At 38.0% G+C, this 26,890-nt stretch overlaps 1 protein-coding gene across 22 annotated transcripts in view; it reads right to left on the minus strand.

Annotated features, from left to right (window-relative positions):
• The window catches only part of ARHGAP20 (Rho GTPase activating protein 20), a 189,752-nt gene that overhangs the window by 147,402 nt on the left and 15,460 nt on the right, over positions 1-26,890 (minus strand). For all 22 annotated transcript variants that reach the window (XM_081544162.1, XM_081544156.1, XM_081544157.1 and 19 more), the window contains one exon: positions 19,670-19,752. In XM_081544162.1, coding sequence (XP_081400288.1) covers positions 19,670-19,749 — 80 coding nt within the window. In that variant the 5' untranslated portion in view covers positions 19,750-19,752. The remainder of the gene's footprint in view (positions 1-19,669; positions 19,753-26,890) is intronic.

Below are 26,890 nucleotides of genomic sequence, written 5' to 3' on the forward strand. Positions count from 1 at the left end.
GGGTTTGAAAATCCACTTCCAAGGTCACTCACGCAGCTGTGGGCTGGAGGCTTCAGTTCCTTCCATTGTAGGCCTCTTTGCAGGGCTGCTTAGGAGACTGCTTCCCCCAGAGCAAATGATTACAGAGACAGAGGAAGTATGACAGCAACTGAGACAGAACTTTGGTATCTAATAAGCTAATCTAAGAAGTGATCTATCATCACTTTAACAATATCCAATTGGTGATAGAGATCAATTCTGATACAATGTGTGGGGGGAATTAGACATATGTATGAATTTCAGGAGGTAGAAATCATTGGGACTATTGTGGAGACTGGCTACCAAAATGACATTACGACAATAAACAGACCAAAGATCCCACATGAGCGAATGCTTGACCTCTGCACTGAAAGTGGATAAGGAGGATACTCATTTCTCAGTAGTGTGACATACACATGCTTGGAGATGTTTTAAGAGCTGAGATAAAAAGGATTTGTAAGAAGCGTTCGTACCATTTTCCATTCTCCTTGTGACTGAGTTATGGTTAGCATAAAGAAACACAAAATTGTACAGCTGGGGGCTGGTGAAGGAAGTATATAAAAGATTTAGTCAAATTCACTTTCCCCCTGCTCCACGCCTGACAGGTAAGGAAAGAGTTCTGGTTGAAAAAAAGCTAGGTGACTCTATCAGGGTCGTCAATGATAGAGCAGAAACTAGAACCCATTCCCATCTGCTCATTACTCCAGAAACTATGCATCAGAAATCAACACACTGACTCATAACACAGCTGATACATTAAACATGTGAGCAGTAAATCAACAAACATTAAACTGCTGGTCATTTCACAATTGGAAATTCTTTGTGGGGCTTTTCGACAATGACTGCGTCATGTTCTCAGGCAGCAGTGGACTCTCAGACCCTCTTTCTACTCCAACTGAGGGTTGATTGGATTCCCCTACTTAGCTAGGGGAAGAAAGGAATCACTCATTTAGCTCAGCTAATATTTATAGAATATCTTTTCTATACCTAGCACTAAACATGTAGATTTTAAGTGCAGAAAACACGGTCCCTACACTCAAAATGCAGACAGGTTGAAGAAAAATCTACACCTGGAACACTAAGAAAATTAGACATTATGTGACATGGCAGCACAAGGATTTATGTATTTTTAATTATTTTAACAGAAAACATATCTAATACTTAAAATGTGCCAGATACATTTTTAACTCTTTTAATCCCCTAGGAGGTTATCCCCATGCTACGGATGAGAAAACTGAGGCCTGAAGAGGTTATGAAACTTGTCAAAGTTCTCACATCTGACAAGAAGCAGGGCCAGATTCAAACCCAGGAAGAATGGCTCCACAGTCCATACTTTCTCAACCATAATAGTATGAAGGTTCTCAACTATTCTTCTGCTTTGTAAAGGGGTTTGAAGGAAACCGATCATGAAATTCCAAAGCTCCTCTGAGAAATCTTTCAAGCTGTACAGGGTAAGGCAGTATTTAGCCCTACACAGTAAGGATGTCTTAGGATAGCCTGATAACTCCATGGAGAGAGGTGAGGAAAGGTGAATAAACATTCACTAATTAGACAGTGTTTTCCTGGTGCCAAAATTAAATATAAAATTGAATTGTAACTGCAATTAGCAAATTAGTTTATAGTTGGAATGAAAAAGTTAAATGGATATACTGTTCTGCAAGAGCAAAAATAAATTAATTTGACCCTGTCAAAGCTCACCAGCATGTGAAGAGATTTACGTATTCTATAGATTTCCTCCCAAAATCATACCATAGGGAAATAGCATACTCCATCAGGAACAGATGTATTTGATCATTTCTAAAGAATATGAAAAGTAGTTTCAAGAGAATAAAGTGATATGTGGATCTGGGAAGTCTTTTGCTTAACAAAGCAATGAATTTCATTTTGGCAAAAATCCAACAACTTTGCCACTTTACAAAGCAACTGCTCTCTCTTTCCTTTACATCTGATTTTTACAACTTTGGAAAATGTTCCTTGCAAGGCAAGTAGGCACCTTGTAGACTGCTAGTGATAGTGATCTTCATGTATTAAATTTCTACTTTGTGTTCTTCTCATCACATACCTTGAACAATCTATGCATTCTAAAACCTTACAACACATTATCCAAAAGAGCAGGAATGGGTCTTATTTAGAGCCAACTGGCATTAACATGGGCTTCCCTGGTGGCTCAGAGGGTAAATAATCCGCCTGCAATGCAGGAAACCTAGGTTCTATGCCTGAGTTGTGAAGATCCTCTGGAGGAGGGTAGCAACCCATTCCAGTATTCTTGCCTAGAGAACCCCTATGGAGAGAGGAGCCTGGTGGGCTATAGTCCATGGGGTCACAAAGAGGTGGGCACGACTGAGCAACTAAGCACAGGGCATGTAATACGAGTCAGCACGATGAAAAGTGTTTTTTTGGTTTTTTTTTTCTAAAAAAAGAAAAGAATACAGATTTTTTTGTAAGATAGCATATCAGTACAATTTATTAAAATTTTGAAAAGGTCTTAAAGATTTTTAAAATTCTTTTAAAAATTTATTTTAGAATTCTTCAAAATTTTATTTTAAAGTCTTGTATCAAGAAATTATATCTAGGTACAGAAGGTTTATAGAATTTCTTCCCAAAGAAAGTCTAGTAACTTTCCTTTTAAATGGACTTTTCCTTTAAATTCCAACAGACAGTTACCATAATTAACCTAGAGTCTCAGTGTGAGAGAGGCCTTTACGAAGTCATTCAGTTCATTTCAATAACATATTTGTCAAGTTTACCCTTATCACAGGCAGAAGCAGTTTTTCATTCTCTTATGAGAGGAGATTTGACCACAATCCTCGGTCAACTATTCCAGGTAGTATAAATGTTCTCCTTGCTTTAGAAAGTACGGTAAGTTATCATCCACTTTAGACTAGTTAGATGTTAGACGGCAACATGACAGAGAAAAATGAAATGAAATGATGAGGAATTTGTAGAACACAATGTGGGAACTTCTGAGTAAATCAATATTAGCATGTATGTGAGCACACGTGTGTGTACAGCCATGCATAACAGGAATGAACTGACCAAAAGGAAGGAGAGAGTCAGCAGAGAGCTGCTTTCCTAGTCTCCACTGCCTTCTGCTTTGGGTCTCTTACCCTCTCCTCCTTACTCCAAACCAGCCAACTGTGTATCTGTTTAATCTTGATTCATAGCTCTGGTACATATGAAGCTCTTGGAGCCCCTTCATCTCAAGTGGCTGAGCAAACCAGGTCAATCCTCCATGTGGCAACCAGGTCAATCCATCACATGGCAAGCCCTTATTTCCAAGAATCGTTCCAGGTATACTTTGAACTTCTATCTAGGGATATCTCAAGAATTTTCAGAAATGAATTTCAAATAGTCTAAGCTGATCTTGTTTCAGGCCAGACCTAGAAATACAACTGTTTTTGCTAAAACGAATTTAACATTATAGTCTAGCTGGCTTCCAGACTGCATTTCATCTTTAAAAATTTTCATCTACTATTGTCCTCAGAGAGTCTCTGAACCAGGATAATGTGTACTTCTATTTCTGTTATTACTGCTGCTGCCACCACCAACACTATTACTTACTACTACATAGCCTTCAAACATAAAAGCACTGAGTATGAGCTAGATACTACATTAAGAGCTTGACATATATAATACTCATTTAGTTTCTCTTACAATCTTTTGTTGTTGTTCAGTCACTCAGTCATGTCCCACTCTTCGTGACTCCATGGACTGCAGCACGTCAGGCTTCCCTATCCATCACCATCTCCTGGAACTTGCTCAAACTCATGTCCATTGAGTCAGTGATGACATCTCATCCTCTGTCGTTCCCTTCTCCTCCTGTCTTCAATCTTTCCCAGCATCAGCATGTTTTTCAATGAGTCAGTTCTTTGCATCAGGCGGCCAAAGTATTGGAATCAGTGACAGATTTTATTTTCTTGGGCTCCAAAATCACTGTGGACAGTGACTGCAGCCATGAAAACAAAAGATGCCTGCTCCTTGGCAGAAAAGCTACGAGAAACCTAAACAGTGTGCTCAAAAGCAGAGCCATCACTTTGCCAACAAAGGTCCACATAGTCAAAGCTATGGTTTTTCCAGTAGTCATGTATGGATGTGAGAGTTGGACCATAGGCTGAGCACAGAAGAATTGGTGCTTTCAAACTGTGGTGATGGAGAAGACTCTCATGAGTCCCTTGGACTGCAAGGAGATCAAAGCAGTCAATCCTAAAGGAAATCAATTCTGAATATTCATTGGAAGGACTGTTGCTAAAGCTCCAATACTTTGGTCACTTGATGCAAAGAGCCAACTTATTGGAAAAGACCCTGATGCTGGGAAAGATTGAAGGCAAAAGGAGAAGGTGGCAGCAGAGGACGAGTTGGTTAGCATCACTGGTTCAACGGACAGGAAACTTAGCAAACTCTGGGAGACAGTGGAGGATGAAGAAGCCTGAGATCCCACTCCACGGGATCATAAGGAGTTGGTACGACTTAGCAACTGAACAGCAACAACAACAAAATCTGATTAACAAACTGGACTTTATTGGATATTTCAAGAGGTTTAAAGCTTGAAAATGAAATATATCTAAGAGAAAGGAAGAGGCAACTAATAATAACTAAGTCAATCTAAACATTTCCCTTATTTTATCATTTCATAGTCTAAGCATTAGATTCATATTTTACAGAGGAAGACATTGAGACTCAGAGATTAGGTAATTTAAGGTCACACAGACAATCAGGATGGAAAGTCAGCATTTGCATGTAGCAAAGCCCAAGCACTTTCTGCTGCACCATAACATTTCCTTGGCATTACCTTTCTCTCCAATCAGCAGTAGTAAGCAGAGATTTAAAAGGTAATACATGTGAAGTACCCAGTACAAAGTCTTACAAACAGTACACACATAATGAATTGATTTGGAGGTAAGAATCGTTCTCCATGCTTAGTTGCTCAGTTGTGTCCAACTCTTTGCAACTCTTTGGACTGTAGTCCACAAGGGTCCTCTCTCCATGGGAGTTTTCAGGCAAGAAAAAATTTTCATGCAAGAATACTGCATGAAAAAAATTTTCATGCAAAAAATTTTTTATGCTATTTCCTTTTCCAGGGGTTCTTTCCAACCCAGGGATCAAACCTAAGTCTCCTGCATTGCAGGCAGATTCTTTACCTGCTGAGCCATCAGGAAGCTGGAGGTAAGGATAAATATAGGTGAATACTAACTTGAAAGCACTAACAGACTGTAACTTAAAAGAAAAGTGGAACTGAAGAGCAGGGGAGAGATCCCAACATCAGAGCAACAATTCAGGACAGGGGGAGGCATTTGATGCTGCTGGAGGTGGAGCAGCTGATCTATGGCAGTCTGAAGGGAGTGAGAACCACACAGACTATCTGTACCACAGCCCAAAGTAGCGTGGACAGGGACACAGATCCTCTAGTATGTGTGGTGGCTGGGAGCTGGAGCACAGTGGTTGGGGAGCAATCTCAGGGTGAGGACTGCTGCTGACTGCAGGGAGATGGCTTGCAGGAACATGAGGAAGAAGACTGTGGCAGGGAGTGCATTTCAAGGAAAGCTGGACAGCCAAGGAGGCAGGGTGATACTGCTGAGTCATGCACAGGGCCTAAGGCCATCACTATAACCTCTCTCTCTCTCCCCACTCACCACACTGGGCAGAGAAAAACCCCACAGAGAGTGGTCCTTTGAGTACCTGATGTGCTGAGCAATAGAGAAAGACCCTGGCCAGAAGGGCCCTTTGAGTGTCTGCTGCACTGAGCAATAGAGAAGGACCCCAGCCAGTAGGGTCTTTCAGCACCTGCTGTGCCAAGCACCAGAAAAGGACCAGCCAGGGAAGCCCTTTGAACGCTAGCTGCCAGAGGCTAGAAAAAGTCTCTAAGTGCCTTATCTCCTGTGCCTGTGGCTGCTGGCTTCCCTGAACATCTGGCACTGCCAGGTACCCTGTGATCCAAGCAGCTGCACCACCTCCATGCCTGGTCCTCACTAGGGGAGAGCTGCCAGAGGCTAAAAAACTCCTGACAGTGCCATATCTCCCCCATGTATCTGGTGCTGCCAGGATCCCCGTGATCCAAGCAGCTGCACGACCTCCATGCCTGATCCTCATTAGGGCAGAACTGAGTCTTCCTGGGCAGCTGCAGGAGCAAACTCCTGTGGATGACCACATGCAGGGGTAAGGATAAAACCACAACTGAGCTCCAAGGCAGAGAGGCTAAAGAAGAGGATCTAAAACCTTTCCACCAGCTGCACAAGCTGCAGAATAAATCCACACAACCAACTAGGTAGACTCTGTGTCTATGGAATATATAAAAGGACAATGAGTGTTCACACAAAAGAGAAAGCCTTTGCTCTGGTAACGGAGGACAAGGGATGAGGCAAGTACACACACGAGCAGGGTCGGATTAGAGTCTGAGCTGTCCCCACAGCAGGTTCAGAGAACAGCTCAATACTAGAGAGCTTCCCGGGAGGTGGAGGTGGAACTACAACTCTGCATACGTTTTTCTCTAATTTTTCTTTCATTTTCCCCCTTTTTTCTTCCTTCTTTTCTTTTTCATATTGTTCTCACATAATTTCTTTATTATTCCTTTGATCTTTATTTTTTATAACCTACTTTTTCCACTTTTAAAACATCTTATTTTTAAATAAACTCATTTTATTTTTTTTCCTATTTTTACAGTCTTCATTGCTCTCTTCTCTTCTGACTCTTGTTTTTATTCTTTTTTTTCTTTTCTCTCTCTACTTTTCCCTTTGTAAGTGTGTGAATTTCTTTGGGTGCTATTGACTATCAGTCTCACTATCAGTCTTGGGGTTTTGCCTTCTGTGCTGTGAGGCCTGTGAAGTTTTGGTGCTGCAGGCAGGACAGGGTCTAACCGAGACTTGGCCTAGAAGTCCAGAATCACTCCAACCTAGGCTTGGACGAGTAGTGAGGTGACCTTTCACTCTTCATGGGCCTTCCCTAGCCCTGAGGTAGGAGACCTGAGTCCAGGACTTTGGACCACCAGAATTTCCAATCCCATGGAACATTAATCAACAAAAGCTCTCCCAAAGGCCTCCTTCTAACACCAACAGCAAATCCCACCCAAAGGCCAGCAAGCTCCAGTGCTGCACGCCTCATGCCAAAACATTAGTAAGACAGAAACACAACACTGTCCATTAGTAGAAAGGTTTCCTAAAACCATATGAAGCCCATAGATACCACAAAACATACTACAGGACATGGCACTGCATTTCAGAGACAAGATCCAGCTCCGTCCACCAGACCACAGGCACAAGTCCTCCCAACCATGACACTGGCCCAACCCCACCCACAGGGGACAGACTTTGGAATTAAGAGGAACTACGACCCTCTAGGCTGCAGAAAGGAGATTTCAAACACAGTAAATTAAACAAAATGAAAAGACAGAGAAAAATGCAGAGGATGAAAAGCATGGTAAAAACCCACAAGACCAAACAAATGAAGAGGAAATAAGCACTCTACCTGATGAAGAAATAAGAGTAACTATAGTAAAAATGAACCAAAATCTTGGAAATAAAATGGAGGCACAGATAAATAGACTGGAAGCACAAGTCAAAAAGTTACAACAAATGTTTAACAAGGGACTGGAAGAATTAAGAATAGACAATAAACAATGAACAACACAGCAACCGATTAAAAAGTACACTAGACGGAATCAATGGGCAGAGGGAACCAACAGGAGACTATCTGAGGCAGAAGAACAATAAGTGTAGAAATAATGGAAGCAGAGCAGAATAAAGAAAAGAGAATAAAAAGAAATGAGGACAGTCTCTGGGACCTCTGGGACAACATTAAACCTAACAACATTTGAATCATAGGGGGCCCCAGAAGAAGAAGACAAAACGAAAGGGCATAAAAAAGTATTTGAGGAGATTATAGTAGAATATTTGTCTAAAATGAGAAAGCTAATAGACAACCAAGTCCAGGGAGACCAAAGAGTCCCATTTGGGATAAACCACGGAGAAACACACTAAGACACATTAATCAAACTAACAAAAATTAAGCACAAAGAACAAATATTACAAGCAGCAAGGGAAAAGCAACAGATAACATACAAGGGGATTCCCATCAGGCCAACAGCTGATCTTTCAGCAGAAACTGTGCAGGCTGGAAGGAAGTGGCAGGATATACTTCAAGTGATGAAAGGAAAAAACTTACAGCCAAGAGTACTCGAATACAGCAAGGATCTGCTTTAGATTTGAAGGAGAAATCAAAAGCTTTACAGACAAGCAAAAGTTAAGAGAATTCAGCACCACCAAACCAGTTTTATAACAAAGGTTAAAGGAACTTCTTTAGACAGGGAACACAACAGAAAGAAAAGGCCTACAAAAACAAACCTGAAACAATAAAGTAAATGGCAATAGGATCATATGTATCAATAATTACCTTAAATGTAAATGGACTAAATGCTCCATCCAAAAGACACAGGTTGGCTGAATGGATACAAAAACAAGATCCCTATATATTCTGTCTAGGAGAGACCCACCTCAGACCTAGGGACACACACAGACTGAAAGGGAGGGATTAGAAAAAGATACACCATGCAAATGGAAATGAAAAAAAAGTGGGAGCAGCAATGCTCAAGATAAAATGGATTAAATAAAGACTGTTACAAAAGACAAGGAAGGACTCTAAATAATGATCAAGGGATCAATCCAAGAAGATGATATAACAATTATAAATATATATGCTCCCAACATAGGAAAACCTCAATACTAATGCAAATGCTAACAACTATGAAAGGGCAAATCGACAATAACATGATAACAGTGGAGGACTTTAACACCCCACTGACACCAGTGGACAGGTCTTCCAGACAGAAAATTAATAAGGAAACACAAGCTTTAAATGACACACTGGACCAGTTGGACCTAACTGATATCTACAGGGTATTTCATCAAAAACAAAAGATTTCACTTTTTTCTCAAGTGCACCTGGAACTTTCACTAGGATAGATCACATCTTAGTTCATAAATAAAGCCTTATGAAATTAAAAAAAAAAAAAAACCCTGAAATCATTTCAAGCATCTTTTCTGACCACAACGCTATAAGACTAGATATCAACTACAGGAAAAAAAAAAGCAGGGAAAAAACACATGGAGGTTAAGCAATTCAATTCTGAATAACCAACAGATCACTGAAGAATACAAAAAAGAAATCAAAATATACTTTGAAATAAATGACAATGAAAGCACAACTCAAAACCTATTACCTGCATTAAATGCAGTGCTAAGGGAGAAGTTTATAGCAATACAAGTCTACCTCAAGAAACAAGAAAAACATGGAATAAACAATCTAACCTTATACCAAAAGCAACTAGATAAAGAAGAATAAAACCCCCAAAGTTAGCAGAAGGAAGGAAACCATAAAGATCAGAGCAAAAATAAATGAAAAAGAAATCAAGGAGACAATAGCAAAGATCTGCAAAACTAAAAGTTGGTTCTTTGAGAAGATGAACAAAACTGACAAACTGTTAGCCAGATTCGTCAAGGAAAAAAAGGCATAAGACTCAAATCAATAAAATTAGAAATGAAAAAAGAAAAGTTACATCAGACAACACAGAAATACAAAGGATCATAAAGACTACTATGAGCAACTATATGCTAATAAAATGGATCACCTGGAAGAAATGGACAAATTCTTAGAAAGCATAACCTTCTAAAATTGAAACAGGAAGAAATAGGAAATATGAACAGACCAATCACAGATACAAAAATTGAAATCGTAATAAAAAAAGCTTCCAACAAATAAAAGCCCAGGATCAGATGGCTTCACAGGCAAATTCTACCAAGAGTTGAGAGAAGAGCTAACACCTATCCTACTCAAACTCTTTCAGAAAATTGCAGTGAAAGGAAAGTTCCCAAACTCATTCTATGTGGCCACCATCACTCTGATACCAAAACCAAACAAATATGTCACACAAAGGAAAATTACAGGTCAATACTGATGAGCACAGATGCAAAAAATCTTCAACAAGCTTCTAGCAAACAGAATCCAACAACACATTAAAAAGATCATATACCATCATCAAGTAGGTTTTATCCCAGGGATGCAAGCATTCTTTAATACACACAGATCAATCACTATGATACACCATATTAACAAATTAAAGATAAAAATCATATGATCATCTCAATAAACGCAGAGAAAACATTTGACAAAATTCCAACACTCATTTATGACAAAAACTTTTCAGAAAGTAGGCATAGAAGTAACACACCTCAACATGATAAAGGCCATAGATGACAAACCTACAGCAAATATTATTCTCAATAGTGAAAAACTGAAAGCATTTCCTCTAAAATCAGAAACAAGACAAGGGTGTCTTACTCTCACCACTATTATTCAACGTAATTTTCAAAGTCCTAGCCACAGTAATCTAGAAGAAAATGAAATAAAAGGAATTCAGATTGGGAAAGAAGTAAAACTCTCCCTGTTTCAGATGACATCATTCTTTACACAGAAAACACTCAAGATGCCACCAGAAAATTATTAGCGCTCATCAATGAATACAGTAAAATTGCAGGATATAAAATTAATATACAGAAATCCCTTGCACTCTTATACACTGCCAACAAAAAATAAGAAAGATAAATTAAGGAAAGAATCCCATTCATCATTGCAACAACAAAAATAAAATACTTAGGAATAAGTTTACCCAAAGAGACAAAATACCTGTATGCAGAAAACTATAAGACACTGATGAAAGAAATTAAAGATGACACAAACAGATAGACAGATATACCAGGTTCCTGGACAGGAAGAATCAATATTGTGAAAATGACTGTACTACCCAAAGCAATCTATAGATTAAATGCAATACCTATCTAACTACCAATGGTATTTTTCACAGAACTAGAACAAATAATTTCACAATCTGTATGGAAATGCAAAAGACCCCACATATCCAAAGCAATCTAGAGAAAGAAGAATAGAACTGGAGGAGTCAACCCTCCTGGCTTTAGACTATATTACAAAGCTATAGTCATCAAGACAGTATGGTACTGGTACAAAAACAGAAATATAGACCAACAGGATGAGATAGAAAGTTGGGAGATAAACCTATGCTCCAATGGACACCTTGTCTTTGATAAAGGTGGCAAAAATATACAATGGAGAAAAGACAGTCTCTTCAAATAAGTGGTGCTGGGAAAATTGGGCATCTATGTGTAAAAGAATGAAATTAGAATGCTTCCTAACACCATACACAAAAATCATCTCAAAATGGATTAAAGACCTAAATGTAAGACAACAAACTATAAATCTCTTAGAGGAAAACTGAGGCCGAACACTCTTTGACATAAATCACAGCAAGATCCTCTATGGCCCACTTCCTAGAATAATGGAAATAAAAACAAAGAAAAATAAACTGGATCTAATTAAACTTAAAAGCTTTTGCACAATGAAGGAAATTATAAGCAAAGTAAATAACAACCCTCAGAATGGGAGAAAATAATAGCAAATAAAACAACTGACAAAGGATTAATCTCAAAAATATATAAGCAGTTCACACAGCTCAATACCAGAAAAACAAACAACATCATCAAAAAGTGGGCAGAAGACCTAAACAGATATTTCTCCAAAGAAGACATAAAGATGATTAAGAAACACATGAAAAGATTCTCAACATCACTATTAGAGAAATGCAAATCAAAACCACAATGAAGTACCATCTCACACTGGTCAGAATGGCCATTATCAAAAAGTCTACAAACATAAATGCTGGAGAGGGTGTGGAGAACAGGCAACCCTCTTGCACTGTTGGTTGGAATGCAAATTGATACAGCCACTATAGAGAACAGTATGGACAGTCCTTAAAAAACAATCTATGAATAAAACTATCATATGACCCAGTAATCCCACTACTAGGAAACCATAATTGAAAAGACTCATGCACCCCATGTTCATCGCAGCACTATTTACAATAGCTAGTGAGTGGAAGCAACCTAGATGTCCGTCGACAGATGAATGGATAAAGAATTTGTGGTACATATACACAATGGAATATTTCTTAGCCATAATAAGGAATGCATTTGACTCAGTTCTTACGAGGTGGATGAACCTAGAGCCTATTATACAGAGTGAAATAACTCAGAAAGAGAAAGACAAATATTGTATATTATTGGAATCATATATTATTGGAATGCATACATATATATATATACATGGAATCTAGAAAGGTGGTACTGATGCACCTATCCACAGGGCAGCAGTGGTGATGCAGACATTGAGAACAGACTTTGGACACATGGGGGAAAGGAGAGGGTGGAGTGAATTGAGAGAGGAGCATTGAAACATATAACATACCACGTGTAAAATTAAGATAGCCAGTGGAAATTTACTGTATGACATAGGGAGCTCAAATCTTGTGCTCTGTGATAACCTTAGAGGGGTAGGATGGGGTGGGAGGTGGGAGGGTGGTTCACGAGAGAGGCGACACACTTACATCTATGACTGACTCATGCTGATATACAGCATAAATCAATACAAAACTGTAAAGCAATAACCCTCCGTTAATAATAAATAGGTTAAAAAATTAAGGTGCAACAGCTGCTAAATGAAAGAATTCCATTAAATCCTCTGTGCATTATTGCTAAACTTTGGACAAAAACTTTATCACCTATAAGTTACTAATTATTAAAATAACACCTTAATTAGAAGACAACAGTAGAAATAGTAATGTTATACTGGAAAGGCAAAATCAAATATAGGTTTAAAGAAATATGAAGTGCTATAATGGATCTATCTATTTCAAGAAATATGTAATGCTAATAAATAAAACACTCAATATCTTTGCTATCTATCCCCACACTCTATACAAATATTTTATAAATTAATTCCCATGATGTTACATGTAAAGAGATTGTACGGATTCTTTTTAGGTAGTAGAATTTTGTTGCATAAAATTTTATTTGAAGTAGGTGTGCTCAGCATAGACTTTAGAAATTTTCCTTGTTTCCTGGGTATAAATCATAGAAAGCAAAATTCCAGTCATGAAAATTTGAGTTATTCTTAACAACTCTGAAAAGAGATTTATTTTATAAAACAATTCACTATAAAGTTTCTTTAAAATAGCAAACTCATTAATAATTAGTAAAATCTGATTGATAAAACTTTTCAAGAGTGTACATTATATAAAGGACAAATTCAAAGGCTTTCTTGAATGGTTACTATAATAGGATTTGATCTCTTAAAAAGAATGTAAGACTTGAAAAATACAAAGAACTAATTCATCTATATTAAAGTGAGAATTTAAATGTTACAGAAAGAAAATACAAATTTTAATTACACTTGCATAGACAAAGGTTTAGAAGTACATACAAATGATTAATCATGGTTACCCCCAGGGATGGAGTGGGGACTTTGCTTTTGGTTTTTTTAATGTTCACACTATTTACTTTATAAGAAATACGTACTATAATTCTGTACTTTCTTAAAATTTTGGTTCAGTATTCCCTTTTTAAAAGCATTCTCGTAAGAATGGATTTTTTGGTAGACTACTGTAGGTAGTTCTCCACCAAGAGTGTATTAGAATCAACTATGGAGAGTTTTTGAAAAGGATGTAGATGCCTGGGTCCCACTGACTTAAAAAGTGTCCCAAACCAGCAGACCAGCTGACCTGAAGGTTCTCTCCAATCTGAGACTACACCGCTGCCAGGCTAAGTCGCTTCAGTTGCATTCAACTCTGTGACCCTAAGGACCATAGCTGACCAGGCTACTCTGTCCATGGGATTCTCCAGGCAAGAACACTTGAGTGGGCTGCTGTTTCCTCCTTCAGGAGATTATACTACTTACAAATATTTCATACACATTCAACACCCAGTAGCTTTTTTTTTTTTTGCTACACAGATAAGCCACTCAATACTACACAGGGTAAAAAGTATGATTTCTATAAGATAGGTCCTATTACCCAGAACTAGACACTCACATTACTGATCAAGAGAAACTCACGAGAAATAAACTGAAGATTAAAACATACCCTACTTCAACTTATATATACACTTCTTCCCCTACGGTTATTTTGACAAAACCCATCATATTTTCTTATTTCTGAGGCAGGAATCTTGGGGAGCTAACGCTAATATAAGCACCAATTACTGAAGAGGTGATGGGGAGGCAGGAGAGGGCAAGGATGTGTTTGCATATTATCATATTGGTTCTCCAACCCAAAACAACCCCAGTAAGTCAGTACATGTAGTTTTTTCCCCTAACCTAGTATTTACTCCTTATCAGTGATTCTCAACCCTATTAGATTCAATGTCCCTTTGTTATATAAAGGACAAATGTATATATCAGTACATTTATTTCAATTCCTCCTTTTCTATCATGAAACAAAATTCACAGATATTTAACACAATTTCAAAAGAGTCAAAATAATATCCTAACAGCAATATAAAGGAAAATGAAAGTAATTAATAATAAATTATATATTTCAATATGTATATGCTCATTCATGACTACATTAAAAGACAATGAAATAGTCAAGTGTGTACATCTACTTATAATGAATATGTTTAGATTTAAGATAAGTAGGATGATAAGAAACCATTCTATGCAACAAGTTCAAGAAAATGACATAAAGTCAAGTGACTTTCAGAAATGATTCCAAACAGTACAAAGTACACTTATCTCTTGGTAAGCAAGGTAGCTACATTTCTGAAACATTTAATGCTAATAAATCTACATGGCAGATTCATGTCAATGTATGGCAAAACTAATACAATATTGTAAAGTAAAAAATAGATAAATAAAAAAATTTAAAAGATCTACTATAAAAAAAAGAGAATATAAATACTTTGTATTTATATACAGAGTTACGTTATAGGTATAGGTAATTTTATAGTCCCCCCGCCCTGCTTCACAAATATGTCATACACAAGACATTCAAGAACTATGCTGCTGCTGCTGCTAAGTCGCTTCAGTCCTCCATCCATGGGGTTTTCCAGGCAAGGGTACTGGAGTGGGGTGCCATTGCCTTCTCCGCAACTATGCAGGAGCCATAAAATTGTTATACAGGATGTCCAATGCATTCCACGATATCTAGCATCTCTGGCAACTGCCCCCTAAACATTAAGACAAACTCAAATGCTTCACAAAATTCCAAAGTGCCCCCTGGAGGGTAATACCGCCCTATTGAGAATCCCTGGTCTATATAAACTTTCAGTACCTACATGCATACTGCTGTACATTCTCACCCTGCATGAGAGAGTAGGTGTGCCACTATTTGACCCCTCATTTAGAGCTAAAAAGCTTCTCTGATATAAATAAGGGCTGTTTTTAATTGAAGAGCCTAGCACACATCCATTGCAGGACCTTCCAACAAAAATTTTACCTAAAATTGTTTATTTTTTAAAAAGTGTTTAAATAAAGCTATTTTTACAAATGTAGCAGAATTAAAGACAATTTCTGCCTTTTCTCTCTACCTCCCCTAAAAAAAAATTCTCTTGAATTTTATTTTAGGTAATCAAGGTCAAACTGAAGATACAATCATTCTTTATTTAATCCACCACTAACGCAAAGATGAAAGTCACTCAGTCATGTCCAACTCTTTGAGACCCCATGGACTATACAAGTCCATGGAATTCTCCAGGGGATCTTCCCAATCCAGGGATTGAACCCAGGTCTCCCACATTGCAGGCAAATTCTTTATCAGCTGAGCCACAAGGGAAGTCCAAGAATACTGGAGTGGGTAGCCTATCCCTTCTCCAGTGGATCTTCCCAACCCAGGAATCCAATCGGAGTCTCCTGCATTGCAGGTGGATTCTTTACCAACTGAGCTATCAGAGAAGCCCCAATCCAAAGATATATCATTGCAAACAATCCAAAAGCCATTTTTATATGCCACTAAAGCGTCTTTCTATACTATACATTGGCAGAATATCTTCCTAATTAAATTTTGATTAGGCATCTATTAAAAGTAATTTACGTTTTCTGATCAATCCAGTGACTAAAGAGTGTGTCACCTTGGGGCAGCCAGGGATGCTGCCTGAGTCTGACAACTTGCTGAATACTAAGAGGAGACTGGGGCTTCCCTGGAAGCTCACACGGTAAAGGATCTGTCTTCAATGCGGGAGACCTAGGTTTGATCCCATGGTTGGAAAGATTCCCTGGAGAAGGGAATGGCTACCCACTCCAGTATTCTTCCCTGGAGAATTCCATGGACAGAGGAGACTGCTGGGCTACAGTCCATGAGGTCAGAAAGTCAGACACAATTGAGTGATTAACTTAAAAAAAAAAAAAAAGGAGACTGACCTAAGTATTTTGAAAGTTTCACTCATTGGATTTGGCTGTATAATTTATTTTGGACCATCAAAAAATGTCAAGCCATCCTTCAATATAGGCAAATCAATCAATGTGATACATCATATTAACAAATTGAAAGATAAAAATCATATGATAATCTCAATAGATGCAGAAAAAGCCTTTGACAAAATTCAGCACCCATTTATGATTAAAATTTGTCAAAAAATGGGCACAGAAGGAACCTACCTCAACATAGTAAAGGCCATATATGACAATCCTACAGCAAACATTATTCTCAATGGTGAAAAACTGAAAGCATTCCCTCTAATATCAGGAAAAACACAAGGGGATCCACTCTCACCACTATTATTCGACATAATTTTGGAAGTCCTAGGTACAGCAATCAGAGAAGAAAAATAAATGAAAGGAATCCAGATCAGAAAAGAAGAAGTAATGCTCTCACTGTTTACAGATGACATGATACTATACATAGAAAACCCTACAGATACTATCAGAAAATTACTAGAGCTAATCAGTGAAGTTCACAAAGTCAGAGGATACAAAATCAATGCACGGAAATCACTTGCATTCCTATATACTAACAATGAAAAATCATAAAGAGAAATTAAGGAATCAATCCCATTAACCACTGCAACAAAAAGAATAAAATATCTAGGAATAAACCTACCTAAGGAGAAAAAAGAACTGTATAAAGAAAATTATAAGACACTGATGAAAGAAATAAAAGACAACATTAACAGATGGAGAGATATTTAACGTTCTTGGGTAGGAAGAATCAATATTGTGAAAATGACTATACTACCAATTGCAATCTACAGATTCAATGTGATCCCTATCAAATTACCAATGGCATTTTTCACAGAACTAGAAAAAAAAATTGCACAATTCACATGGAAACACGAAAGACCCTGAATAGCCAAAGCAGTCTTGAGAAAGAATGAAGCTGGAGGAATCAACCTTCCCGACTTCAGATTATATTACAAAGCTACAGTCATCAAGACAGTGTGGTACTGACACAAAAACAGAAATATAGACCAAAGGAACGAGATAGAAAGCCTAGAAATAGACCCACACATCTATGGGTACCTTGTTTTCGACAAAGGAGGCAAAAATATACAATGGGGCAAAGACAGCCTCTTCAACAAATGGTGCTGGGAAAACTGGACAGCTACATGTAAAAGAATGAAATTAGAACACTTCCTAAAACCATTCACAAAGATAAACTCAAAATGGATTAAAGACCTAAATGTAAGACCAGAAACTTTAAAACTCTTGGAGGAAAGTATAGGCGGAACACTTGATGACATAAATCAAAGCAATATCCTCTCTGACTCATCTCCTAGAGTAAGGGAAATAAAAACAATGGAAATAAAAACAAAAGTAAACAAGTGGGACATAATTAAATTTCAAAGTTTTTGCACAGCAAAGGAAACTATAAACAAGGTGAAAAGACAACCTTCAGAATGGGAGAAAATAATAGCAAATGAAACAACTGACAAAGGATTAATTTCTAAAATATCCAAGCAGCTCATACAACTCAATACCAGAAAAAGAAACAACCCAATCAAAAAGTGGAAAAAAGACCTAAACAGACATTTCTCCAAAGAAGACATACAGATGGCTAACAAACACAAGAAAAGACGCTCAACATCGCTCGTTACTAGAGAAATGCAAATCAAAACTACAATGAGATATCACCTCACACTGGTCAGAATAACCATCATCACAAAGTCTATAAACAATAAATGCCGGAAAGGGTGTGGAGAAAAGGGAACCCTCTTGCACCGTTGGTGGGAATGTAAATTCATACAGCCACTATGGAAGACAGTATGGAGATTCCTTAAAGAACTAGGAATAAAATCACCATATGATCCAGAAATCCCACTCCTAGACATATACCCTGAGGAAAGCGAAATTGAAACACACACATGTACCCCAATGTTCACTGCAGCACTACTTACAATAGGTAGAACACGGAAGCAACCTAGAGGTCCTTCGACAGATGAACGGATAAAGAACATATGTGGTACATATGCACAATGGAATATTACTCAGCCATAAAAAGGAACACATTTGAGTCAGGAACTCATTTGAGTCTAATGAGGTGGATGAACCTAGAACCTATTATACAGAGTGAAGTGAGTCAGAAAGAGACAGATAAATATTGCATACTAATACCTATATATGGAATCTAGAAAGATGGTACTGATGAATTTATTTGCAAGGCAGTAATGGAGAAACAGACCTTGAGAACAGACTTATGGACACGGGGAAAGGGGAGCAGAGGGTGAGATGTGTGGAAAGAGTAACATGGAAACTTACATTACCATATGTAAAATAGACAGCCAACGTATTTCTCAGGGAACTCAAACAGGGGCTCTGCATCCACCTAGAGGGGTGGGATGGGGAGGGAGAGGGGAGGGATGTTCGAGAGGGAGGGGACATATGTATACCTATGGCTGATTCATGTTGATATTTGACAGAAAAAAACAAAATTCTATAAAGCAACTATCCTTCAATTTTAAAATAAATAAATTTTTAAAAAATGAAAAAAATGCCATGCCTTCACATAGATTTCATGTTAAATCAGTACACCATTCATAGAAATATCAGCTATATCTTCACCTTTAAAAAGGTGATAAAGACAACACCTTACATAAAAGGATTCATGTATTAGTAGAAAAGCATTGCTGGATTCCCTTGAGCATAAAAAGGCTCTGAGTTAAAATGCCATTAAGAATTACTGAATAAATTAGTGACTGAAAAGCCATTCAATTTCTACATATTACAGAAAACTCTTACAATGTTCACAGAACTAGTATTTAGCTTCAATAGGTGAAATGGTCTTTTCCATAGACATTTAGCCTGTTTTTTCCACTTCAAATTTCACTAACTAATTACTAGTTACTCTAACCAATAATGTCTAAAAGCAATCAGCACTCAATCTTTTATTAATCTTAATCTATCCTTCTTCATATCTAAAATTGCTAAAACTCTGCCTTCTACCTTTGCATGGGCATCACCTTATGATAAAAAGTAAGCAAAATTTTGTGCATAACCAAACATGCATAGTGGTTAAAATAACTCATCTTTAGTATTGTGATTTCTAATTGTTTCCAAAAATAAAACTTTTACAATATGTGGAACATGCATATTTGTGTACCATTGGATGTAAGATTCACTTTTGAATCAATTTTAAAGCAACCGAGCACCAGCTCTCAAAGGCTTTACATTTTTCATAAAGAATAGGTCATAGTAAATAAACTCAGAACAGAAGTCATGTTTTTTATTATTTAACAGAGAATTCTGGTCTTGATAAAATGCAAACAAACCATACACATAAAAGAAATGCAGCAGATACCAAATGAGTAGTACAAAGCTTTCCACTTACTTGGTACTGGGCCGCTTTTGCAGGGCTTTATCTAGGATAAGAGATGGAGCACTCCTCCTCCTTTCTGCTAATGTTTTCATTTTCTGTTGAGGGGAAAAAACACACAATGAAGATCACGTGGCTTATAAAGCCGGTAAATAACAACTTTCAATCCAACTCAGCAAGTTTTGTACGCCTATGCTTGCCTATCAAGAAGTGAGCAATCTTATTATGGAAATAACATCTAAACTAAGATAGTAAGTGTCAAAAAATGGTATAGGCAGTTAAGTATTTCTTATGGTCAGAGAATAAGGAGATTAAGTATTGACTAGAGTATTTGAGAAAACAGCATCACAACCATTATCATCAACTGCAGTTTTATTGCTTATTACATGCCAGGTCCCATGCCAAAGACAGGACTGGATTAATTTATACTCCAAAATGTCATCAGAGTAGCTGATAGCTCTATTTCATTGGCAGGGTAGGCCCCAAAACTGGGCTTTAGGGAAGGACAGAATTTGAAAAGACCAAGTAAAGGGAGAAGATAAGTAGCTAAAGCACAAGATTGAGACTAGACTTTTACACATTTAATAGACATTTAAACTTAAATATTTACACATTTAGGAATCTGTTCTTCAAAATAGTTTTTCTGTTTATTGTAACTTAGAAAAAAAAAAGATTCTTTTTTCTTTTCTAAGTGGTATGTAAATATAGGATTAATTGGATAATTCGGTACTGTGTTCTACAGGACCTAAACTTTGTGGTGAGGTTTTATTCAATTTGAGTTATCCAGATAATTACTCTCTAAATTTTCAGTCTTACAGATTTAACACCTCAAGAAAGAGTCCGAGGGTGAGCCACTGGATATAAATATGTAAAATTTACAATCTAGTCACAAATAGCCATGAATGAAGTTCCGGCTGAGTTACCAAAGCGTCCGTCCTGCTCTGCCCTCTCACCCTTTCCTGGCAAGGAGTCTCACCCACCACCTGAGTAGACCTAGGCCAGCCACGTTTGGGACTGCGTGCTGCTCTAAGAAAAACCACATAAAACCAAGTGGCTCAGTGTCTCATTACATGATTCACAAAGGAACTCTTCTTAATTAATAAAATGTAGATCATCCTAAGGAAGAGAAGAAAAATCATCCTGTGAAAAGGGGACACTAGACTTCTTTGGCACAATTCTTTCCCCTCAATTCACCACGCCCCCACGGATCTCTCCCAAATCACTGTTGTCAGCGGGGTCATGGCCTCAGCGTTGCTTTCCCTCCATTAATCCTTTGACTCACATGTGAAGACGAAATGCCCTAATCTCCTTGGTATAGCTCAGACAACTGAAAACAATCATATAAAACATTAATAAAGAACAGGAAACAAATGGGTAATAAATATAGAATACCATACTTATCAATCAGGAGACTGAATCAGTCTCAGGGCAGGTTAAATTGCATAAATTCTTTAACATGATATATATTTGGTGCCTTCGTTCTGAAGAGAAAGCCCACAGTTTTCATCAGATTCCCAGAAGAATCTGTAATCCCTCTGAACTCCAGTGATTTTGATATATTATTTTACATATTATAGCTTGTAAGCTGTATCTTACTGTTTCCACTAGTCACATCTCCTGGGAACACACCTCTCAGGAATCTAACATTCTGAGGCCAGTGTGAATGTAGAGGTTGCAGGGTGAAGGGAAGTCTGGGAGACAGGTATTACCAGTGGGCTGTTCCCATATGAAAAGTCTCAATTCTATGTAGATTTTCTGCAGGATTCTGTTTCACCTTCAGGTCTAGGTTTGATTCCTATTTCTCTTCTTGAATTTGAATCCTTTTATTCAGGATCTAGGTATTATGCTTTGAACTTTGAAATACGCCCAATCCTTTAAGCCCCTTACCCTTGGTCTGTTTTGACTCTGAGTTTCTGCCTAGCCTTTCTGAGTAAGGGGGTGTGGGGTGTGTGGAGGGTGAATTCCTGCACCTATCTCAGCAGGCTTACTTCTGCTGCTCCTAATCCTCTGACACCACTCTCACCAGAGCCAAGTGCCTAAACAAGATCTTCATTAACATATGATTTCTAATTCTGAGCTCCTAGGCTTTCAGGCTTACAAAAAGAATTTGGAAAGGATTCAAAAGACAGCCATAAAAATGATTTAAAATGTGGAAAAAAGAAAGAACCCTAAGACAAGTTAAAATGATCTGACAAGTTAAAATGATTCTTCATTTGGAAACAGTAGGTCTCCAAGGTAATGCAGAGTTATTATACAGAGGATACCAAGTGTCTTCCAAAGAAGATAAGGTGAAAAGAAATGTGGCTATACTGTAGACTGAGAATCCAGGTTGATACTGGGCAGTGGGTTTATCAAGAAATTTATAAAAGCTGTGAAAGAAATTAAGCATTAACTTCAAGGGGTTCAGGATCCCCCTAATATAGATTCTTTAGGGATCCATGGACTCCAGATTTAAAACCTTTTGACATAAAGAAATCTTTCTGAGTGATGGCTATTAAACATGAGAATGGATAATTAAAGAGTGACAAATTTTCTTCTGTTAAGATGCTTTTAAAATAGTTTTTCACAGAGGTCTAATATAGCAGACCATTTGTACCTATTAGTATGCAGTAAGTAGACTGTGTTTTCTTAGTTATGGGCTTCCCTGGTGGCTCAGTTGGTAAAGAATCCGCCTGCAATGCAGGAGACCTGGGCTTGATCCCTGAGTTGGGAAGAATCTGGAGAAGGGAATGGCTACCCATTCCAGTATTCTGGCCTGGAGAATTCCATGGACTGTACAGTCCATGGGGTCACAAAGAGCTGGACTCAACTGAGCGACTTTCACTTTCACTTTTCTTAGTTATAAATTGGTAGATGTGTGACGAATCAAATGTGGGGTGTATCTACCTCATTTGCTGAACTCATATTTAGATACTGCAGTCAAGCTACAGGCAAAATAATATTTGAAGTCCTACTGTTTTTACTGAGACTCACTTCACTACTAATCAGATATGCAGCCTACGGTAATTCAGACACTCCTCTGGGTCTCCATTTCCTTACACAGAAAATGAGAAAATTTGGACTACATAGTCTCTTAGGCGACTTCTATTTCTGATATTCTCAGACACTGCTAAGTGTCTACCAAAGATTCACCCTGGATATGCAAGAAAATAAACATTGTATCCACAATGAATTTAGAATTTATAAGATTCATTTCTCTAAGTAATAAAAAGTCTTAAGAGTTGTCAATATAATGGGAATCTAGGTATTAATTCATTCAAAGTATGCATTCTTTTTTTTTTTTTTTTTGCTCAAAAGTGTAGCAAAATAAAGAACCAATGGTGACTTCAAAAAAAATTCACTTATCTGTAGAAGAATTTGTTCTCAGGCAATAATGACTTAGATTTTTTTGGTTTATTAACAACTGTGAAATAAAATACAAAAAAATAGAAGGAGACTACTGATTCCTTTCTAAATCTATAATAGTACAAACTTGTCAGGACAGGTTGAAGCTATGGTTCTATCAGCACCAACAAATTTCCCAGTTGCTCAGCGACAGAAAACTACGATACTTTGCCTCACAGGAAATGAGCAGATAGGTTTTAAACAGTGTGTTTTCTTTGTGAGGTTAAAATCACAACCCACAGTGTGGCTTTTCAGAATGCCCAAATGCTTGACATCTGTATTGAGATTACCTCACAAATATTAGATGCCATTCTGAAACTGAGTAGTTTTTAAAAGATAATCTTGTAAATTGATAAACTAAACAATAGGCAAAAAATCAACTGCATTAATCTTTTAGAAGTGATTTCCTTGACTTTGTACCAACTAATTAAGCCAAGGCTTAAGCAACCCCAAAAAACTAAACAAGACTTTTATATAAGCTGAAAAACAAATTATGAAGTAGCGTTTATTTACTCCTCTGGGAAAGACTAGAGATCTCTTCAAGAAAATTAGAGATACCAAGGGAACATTTCATGCAAAGATGGGCTCGATAAAGGACAGAAATGGTATGGACCTAACAGAAGCAGAAGATATTAAGAAGAAATGGCAAGAACACACAGAAGAACTGTACAAAAAAGATCTTCATGACCCAGATAATCACGATGGTGTGATCACTCACCTAGAGCCAGACATCCTGGAATGTGAAGTCAAGTGGGCCTTAGAAAGCATCACTACGAACAAAGCTGGTGGAGGTGATGGAATTCCATTTGAGCTATTTCAAATCCTCAAAGATGATGCTGTGAAAGTGCTGCACCCAATATGCCAGCAAATCTGGAAAACTCAGCAGTGGCCACAGGACTGGAAAAGGTCAGTTTTCATCCCAATCCCAAAGAAAGGCAATGCCAAAGAATGCTTAAACTACCGCACAATTGCACTCATCTCACACGCTAGTAAAGTAATGCTCAAAATTCTCCAAGCCAGGCTTCAGCAATACGTGAACCGTGACTTCCAGATGTTCAAGCTGGTTTTAGAAAAGGCAGAGGAACCAGAGATCAAATTGACAACACCCGCTGGATCATCGAAAAAGCAAGAGATTTCCAGAAAAACATCTATTTCTGCTTTATTGACTACGCCAAAGTCTTTGACTGTGTGGATCACAATAAACTGTGGAAAATTCTGAAAAAGATGGGAATACCAGACCACCTGACCTGCCTCTTGAGAAACCTGTATGCAGGTCAGGAAGCAACAGTTAGAACTGGACATGGAACAGACTGGTTCCAAATAGGAAAAGGCGTATGTCAAGGCTGTATATTGTCACCCTGCTTATTTAACTTATATGCAGAATATATCATGAGAAACGCTGGGCTGGAAGAAGCACAAGCTGGAATCAAGATTGTTGGGAGAAATATCAATCACCTCAGATATGCAGATGACACCACCCTTATGGCAGAAAGTGAAGAAGAACTAAAGAGCCTCTTGATGAAAATGAAAGAGGAGAGTGAAAAAGTTGGCTGAAAGCTCAACATTCAGAAAACTAAGATCATGGCAGCTGGACCCATCACTTCATGGGAAATAGATGGGGAAACAGTGGAAACAGTGTCAGACTTTATTTTGGGGGGCTCCAAAACCACTGCTGATGGTGACTGCAGCCATGAAATTAAAAGACGCTTACTCCTTGGAAGGAAGGTTATGACCAACCTAGATAGCATATTTAAAAGCAGAGACTTTACTTTGCCAACAAAGGTCTGTCTAGTCAAGGCTATGGTTTTTCCAGTGGTCATGTATGGATGTGCGAGTTGGACTGTGAAGAAAGCTGAGCGCCGAAGAATTGATGCTTTTGAACTGTGGTGTTGGAGAAGACTCTTGAGAGTCCCTTGGACTGCAAGGAGGTCTAACCAGTCCACCCTAAAGGAGATCAATCCTGGGTGTTCATTGGAAGGACTGATGCTGAAGCTGAAACTCCAATACTTTGGCCCCCTCATGCGAAGAGTTGACTCATTGGAAAAGACCCTAATGCTGGGAAGGATTGGGGGCAGGAGGAGAAGGGGACGACAGAGGATGAGATGGTTGGATGGCATCAGTAACTTGATGGACATGGGTTTGGGTAAACTCCGAGAGTTGGTGGTGGACAGGGAGGCCTGGCGTGCTGCGATTCATGGGGTTGCAAAGAGCTGGACACGACTAAGCAACTGAACTGAATTGAACTGCTAGCAAATGGGAACAATGAGGAGGGGCTTGGACAGAGTTGTAAAAGGGAATTGTGATTAAATTTTAAAAACTGATGTCTTTATACTAGTAGCCATTTATTAGGAAAGTATAACATGAACACTAGAGAGAAATTAAATATTTGGTTTCCTAAGCTGCCACCTCTGCAGCTATATTCAGTATTAGAGGCAAAAAACCTATTCTGCAAAAGAATAAATGAATAGAGGCAAATGAAGATAAAAACCAAATGCCTATAATTAGTTTTTATGTTTCAATAAGAATACAAAACTATAGCAACATTACCAGCTAATCTTGAAGGTGCTTCCTCTTCAATTCTTTTTTTAATCAGTTAGATGAACTAAATGTTGAATTCCTGTGTTCCTAACTAACTTTACAGCTATGCCTCAGTTAAAGCATTTCACATTATAATTATCAATCTCTTTCTTGAGAGCAAGGGCTATATCCAAACGTTCTCCTATCTTTTAACAATTACTGAAATTCTTCTCTGTAGCAGGCCTATCCTTGCATTACTAGAGCCTAGTACAATACCTGGTACAAACTATATACTTCATAAATGAAGGTTTTCAGTGAATTTTAAAATGTACTCATTTTCCACATCTATGCTACTGTTCCCAACACACACACAGAAAAGCAAACAAACTTACTTAAAGGGGTTCTGCTGGAACACTGTCACTAAGGAGATCTAAGCATCTGCTATTGAACTGGATGATAACTATTGGATAACTATTGATCCTTGTACATTGCAACCTACAGCTTTTGACACAGTGTTGACATTTACATTGGGCTTCCCTGATAGCTCAGTTGGTAAAGAATCCGCCTGCAAAGCAGGAGACTCCGGTTCCATTCCTGGGTCGGGAAGATCCGCTGGAGAAGGGATAGGCTACCCACTCGTCTTCTTGGGCTTCCCTTGTGGCTCAGCCGGTAAAGAATCCGCCTGCACTGCGGGAGACCTGGGTTCGATCTCTGGGTTGGGAAGATCCCCTGGAGAAGGGAAAGGCTACCCACTCCAGTATTCTGGCCTGGAGAATTCCATGGACTGTATAGTCTGTGGGGTCTCAAAGAGTAGGACACGACTGAGTGACTTTCACTGACATTTACATTACCGTGGAGTTTCATGGTAAATGTCTGTCGTATAATAAAAGTTAATCATTTGCCAACAAATGGTGCTGGGACAACTGGGTATCTACATGCAAAAGAATGAAGTTGGATTCATATCTTATACCATACACAAAAATTAACTCAAAATGGATCAACAATCTAAAAGAGCTGAAGCTATAAAAATGTTAGAAGAAAACATAGGCATAAATATCTGTGACCATGACTAGGTAATGGTTTCTTAGATATGACCCCAAAAGCACAAACAACAAAAAAAATTAAATTGAACATCATCAAGGTTAAAATTTCTGTGCTTCAAAGGACATTATTAAGAAACTGAAAAGAAAGCCCACAGAATCGGAGGACATTTTTGCAAATCATATATCTGGATAAGGGGTTTGTATCCACAGTATTTATAGAACTGTTACAATTCAATAAAGTAGGCTAATTTAAAAATGGATCTGAATAAGAAGTTCTCTTAAGAAGATATAA

The sequence above is a fragment of the Giraffa tippelskirchi genome, chromosome 11 (genome assembly GCF_054371585.1).
Source record: "Giraffa tippelskirchi isolate mGirTip1 chromosome 11, T2T-mGirTip1v1.2.pri, whole genome shotgun sequence".
Taxonomy (NCBI): domain Eukaryota; kingdom Metazoa; phylum Chordata; class Mammalia; order Artiodactyla; family Giraffidae; genus Giraffa; species Giraffa tippelskirchi.